This window comes from Peromyscus californicus, unplaced genomic scaffold (genome assembly GCF_007827085.1).
Source record: "Peromyscus californicus insignis strain IS unplaced genomic scaffold, ASM782708v3 Scaffold_4__1_contigs__length_199733344, whole genome shotgun sequence".
NCBI lineage: Eukaryota > Metazoa > Chordata > Mammalia > Rodentia > Cricetidae > Peromyscus > Peromyscus californicus.
The window spans coordinates 52,343,286-52,347,900 of record NW_026294562.1 but is presented as its reverse complement, the minus strand read 5'-3'; the positions used below and the strand labels follow the sequence as shown (position 1 = coordinate 52,347,900).

General features: G+C 50.0%; 1 protein-coding gene across 1 annotated transcript; it reads right to left on the bottom strand.

Annotated features, from left to right (window-relative positions):
- Window positions 1–314: 314 nt before the first annotated feature.
- Window positions 315–3,285, bottom strand: Scgb1a1 (secretoglobin family 1A member 1). Its single transcript, XM_052761842.1, has 3 exons — window positions 3,231–3,285; window positions 1,006–1,193; window positions 315–362 (listed from the first exon to the last, which is right to left on the bottom strand). The coding sequence occupies exons 1-3, from the start codon at window positions 3,283–3,285 to the stop codon at window positions 315–317; spliced, it is 291 nt and encodes a 96-aa protein (XP_052617802.1).
- Window positions 3,286–4,615: the final 1,330 nt, after the last annotated feature.

Below are 4,615 nucleotides of genomic sequence, written 5' to 3'. Positions count from 1 at the left end.
CAAGATGATGGGGACCTACCTAGAAGGCTTTGCCCTCTACTGACAGCCAATAACGAAAGCCTAGAGGAAGGAGGCCTTCTGGGATTTCTCGTGTGGCCCCAGAGCAGGGACTCAGTTGCCCTCCCTGAGTTCTGGTTCACTCCATTCATTTTAGGACCTGGCTCCAGCAGGTGGATAGAAAGACCAGTGAACACAGGCAAGTGAGATGCTTGCAGTTTATTGCGGAGAGGGAGGCAGGGCTGGTGTGGGAGGTCAAGGGGCACAGGGTAACGGCAGGGCTCTTAGCAGGGGATGTCTTCGAAGTCTGGTGTGCCTTAGAAGCTTGGGTCTTGATTACACAGATTGCTTGTTAGGATTATCTCCTAGAAAAAAGAAACAAGTCCCCCACATGATGGTGAGTGAACCTCAGAAGTAGATGGAGCACACAGACTTAACAGAGGCAAAAGCTACGGTACGTTCTGCGAGGAACTCGGGGTGGACGGCCTCAGAGGGCTTTCTTAAAGGCCTTAATAAAAAAAAAAAAAAAGGCAAAATGACTTAGCTGCAAATGCTCCTGCCAACGAATGGAACCTGAGCACCTGGGTTTGATCTACAGGACCCACACGGGGGAAGGAGAGAACTAATTCCTTAAAGATTGTCCTCTGACCTTCACATGTGTGACACATACATACACACTTACACTAAATAAATAAAATTCTCGGGGGGAAAAAATCTGTGGAGCTGGGTGTGCTGGTGCAAGCTTGTATTTCCAGCTACCCAGGAGGCTGAGGTAGGAAGAACATTTGATCCCAGGAGTTTGAGGACAGTGAGGGTAGCTCAGAGAGACAACCCCCCCCCCCCCAGCAAAAAACAAGCACACACACACACACACACACACACACTGGAGAAGAAGGCAAGGGGCATGGGCATAACAAGTCCATCCATCAGCATTGTGACCCCCACAATGGTATGACACTGTAGTTGGGGAACCACTTAGAAGCAACGTAAGTGACGGATGTCGCCTACCGAGAGCTTCACGATGTTCACTCTGGTCTTCTCGGGGAGGGTGTCCACCAGCTTCTTCAGCTGCACCCCCGAATTTTGCAGCTCTGAGCCAGGGTTGTAAAACTTCAGGGCTGCCTCATAAGTGGACTCGGAGCCCAGGAAGAGGTACTCCAGGACTTGAAAAAATCCTGGGCAGGTGTCTGAAGAAGCTGGAGTGAGTGCAAAAGAGAGCACATGGATCCAGCCTCTTCTCTAGAAGCTGGCCAGTGCCCCGCTGGACCAACCAGTCTGGTCAGCAGGAGATAGCAGTCTTTGGGTGATGGAGTAGGACTGTAAGATCTGGTGAGGCTCCAAGCATGGAAGTCTGGCACCATGTGAGCACTTCTAGGTTACAGCCAGCTTTTGGCTTTCCTGAGCTGCCTTTGGATTCCTGGCTTGGGTTGGCCATTGTTCCTGTCATCATTTTAGACGGAGTGAGTAAGAAGCTGCCAGTCTGGCTTTTTTTCTGCAGCGTGGGGACTGGGAGGAGACCTCTGGGAGCCTTGCTTTCTGCCAGAGTGCTCCCCACCCAAGGCTAGTGGTGGTCTGTTACCGAGGGCATGCGACACAGCCCTTATACCGGTCCAGCATGGTCCCCAAACCTGGCCCGGAAGATGAATGCACACATGCATTCTAGTCTGGTGGCACAGTTGGTCTGCAGAGCAACCACCCATCTCACGTGTTCCCCGCAGCAGCTGTGCTGTCTGGATGATGCGTCTGCTTGGGTGCCTACTCCCGGGAAGATGATTTCCTACCCTGTTTGCCTCCATCTTCTAACCTAGCCTCCCATTTCCTGCCCTGGAATTCTCAGCATTGTGTGCAAATTTGGCCGCACTGCTCTGACTCAGGACCCTACTCCTGATCCAAATAGCCACTCCGGCTGGGTATGACAACCCGACATTTGTTATACAACTCACAATACTGGGGAGGCTGAGGCAGGATGGCCATGAATTCGGGCCAAAATGAGACCCTGTCTCAAAACCAAAACAATGGTCACTCCAACTTAAACTCTCCATAATGTCACCAGGCAGGGTGTCTCGTCTTCCGGTGGCTCAGTTTCTAATCTGGAAAATGGGAGCAATATCTGTCCTTCCTTGGGTTGTTATGAAAGTGAAAGGGATAGTGTGTGAAGTGGCTGAGGACAGTGACTAGCACATTGTAAGTAACATTAACTAGTTTTATTGTCAGAGTTTTAATATGTGACTACATTGATATGCAAATGTCCTGCCAGTCCACCCCTTCACATATTTTAGCCCTGTCTTGCTGAGGACCCACCTCTGTGCACATCACTAATAATAATAATTAATAAACATTTAAATCAAAATGATGTCATTTCCCCTGAAAACAAATAAAAGTATTTGATAAGAACGGCCGTTCTCACTTCCCCACGATTTGGGGGGGTCTAAATCCCCTTGGTCATAAAACCTGTATCCACAGGCATTAGGAACTTTTCCAAGTACATTAATTGGGGTTTGTTTTTAGAAAAATAATACAGCATTATCAGAGGGGAGTGGGAGAAGCTGATGGAGAGAGAAGATTTCCCAACCCCATTCCTGAAGCACAAAATGACTGGAGGGAGCTAGATTGACTTCCCTCCCTCCCTCCCTCCCTCCCTCCCTCCCTCTCTCATTTCTCATTCCTTTCTTCATCGTGATAGCAACAACTCTTCAGAGATTTCTAATCCTTTTTCCAGAGGACAGAATGTTTAGAAAGCTCCACCCGGGATTGGCAGTTTCCCAAAGGGAAGATTTCTTTCTGGAATATTCCCTTCCTCCCAGAACAAGAGACTTTGCCTTGGGTTTGAGGGCAAGAGTCTCTGCACTTCCCCTTCCAGATGGACTGCCAGAGTTGGGTGGGGATGCCCCCTAACCTGGAGGCTGTTTCAAGAGCTCTTGACATCTCCAGCCAGTCCTAGTCTGGGCTCCAAAGGGCTCCTCATCCCTACTCCATTTTGGGGCAGATAGACTGGTCTAGATGGGCATTCCCCATCTCCCGCCCAGGCTTCCCTGGTCCCTGGAGTGCAGGAGTTCAGGATTTGGAAGGTGATTCTCGGCTGTTAACAGCTCAATGCTTTCCCCAAGATCACAAAATAGTGTTGGTCATCAGACTCAGCCTTTCTGAGAGTCAGCATATCCTGGCCCTCCAGGCCGTTACTGAGGGACTGGCCACTTCCTTCTGCCCTTGGGAAAGGGACCCTGGGCACTTACCTGAGCTGCAGCAGACAGACAGCATGACAAGAACGATTGTGATGGCGAGCTTCATGGTGGAGTCCACAGGCTCTGATGGTCTCTGGATGTGGGGTGGAATTGTAGTGTGTGTGAATGTGTGGGAGCATCAGGTGGCTTTTTATATGTTCCAGGAAGCATACAAGAGGTAGGGGGCAGGAATTGGGTACCACTTGGGATATTTCATTATTTACTTTGTTATCTTCTCTGTGGAATAAGTAAATAATCTATTTTCTTAAACACAGTTTCTGTTCCCATTGAAACTGAGCTCACACAACAGGCCACTTGTGGGGTGTGCAGCCAGTGTGGGGAACCCAAGTCAGAGGTCATGGGAATCTGGACACCTGTGTCCTCTTTTCGATGTCAAACACTGGGCACTCCAGGTTACAGGAAGCAACTGTAGATTTGCCAATCTTGGTGAACCAGAGGCTGGAGGCCCTTCATGAATCACAGGGAAGGGCAAAGACCCAGGACTCTAAAATGTCACTGGGGTCCTTCTACTGCCTCCGTCCAAGGAAAGTGGCTAGACTCCAAGCCACAAAGGTCGCTTGATTCTTGGGCATCATTGGTCAGGTTAGATCCTGAATCCAGCCGAAGTGGACAAATGGAGACTTTTCCATGGTATACATCGGAGACCCAGGCCCCAGATCAGGTGTGGTCTCTTCCTACCCAGAGCAGCCCTTGAGTCCTGTCCTTCTGATGGCCAGTTGAGGGGGCCTTCAGTCTTTATCTGACTTGACCTCTTCCTGGCCTTTCCCCTATAGCCTGCTCCCTCCTGCTCCATTCTCTCCCAGGCCCTCCCACACTCTGCACTTCCTGTTTTCCTTCCTCAGCCATTCTCTCTTACTCTTTCTTGATGTTGACAGTTCTCAAGTGTTAGAGGTTCCCAGGCTTTAGCCTTAGCCTCTTTGCTTCCCATGGCCACGCTCAGTGTTTACTCTGTTACTTCTCCAGTGCTCTTGTGTCTTAGCATGTAACCTAGCTTGGTTGAAATCAATGCCTAGTCTCTCTGCTTCCCAGCCTCCCCTCCCCGGCCATTCTCCATTTCCACAAATCCTATTCAGACTTCTAGATTGTCTCAAATGTTCATCCATCCACCCAGTCAATAGATGTCCAGAACCTACTATGGTGTAGTGGGACTGGGACTTGGGGGAAGACCTGGAGAGGCATTTAAAGGGCCCCCTCATGAACTTCCTGCCTAGTGGCTGTGAGGAGTGTGGTGAGCTGAGAGCCTTCAGCTTTCACTACCTGCAGGGTCTGCCCCTGCTACAGAGCGCTGCCTTGCTTAAGGTCCCACCCTCCCCAGGGCTGTTTGCATGTAATGATACAGAAGAAGGGGATTTAAAGTTGTGGGCATTTTTGGTTTG

Excerpts from the sequence above, each read along its gene's own strand:
- Scgb1a1 (XM_052761842.1), bottom strand. The coding sequence starts at position 3,285 with ATGAAGCTCGCCATCACAATCGTTCTTGTCATGCTGTCTGTCTGCTGC. Across the intron at positions 1,194-3,230 it reads GTCTGTCTGCTGCAGCTCAG|CTTCTTCAGACACCTGCCCA; the intron begins GTAAGTGCCCAG and ends CACTCACTCCAG. Across the intron at positions 363-1,005 it reads TGAACATCGTGAAGCTCTCG|GAGATAATCCTAACAAGCAA; the intron begins GTAGGCGACATC and ends TCTTTTTTCTAG.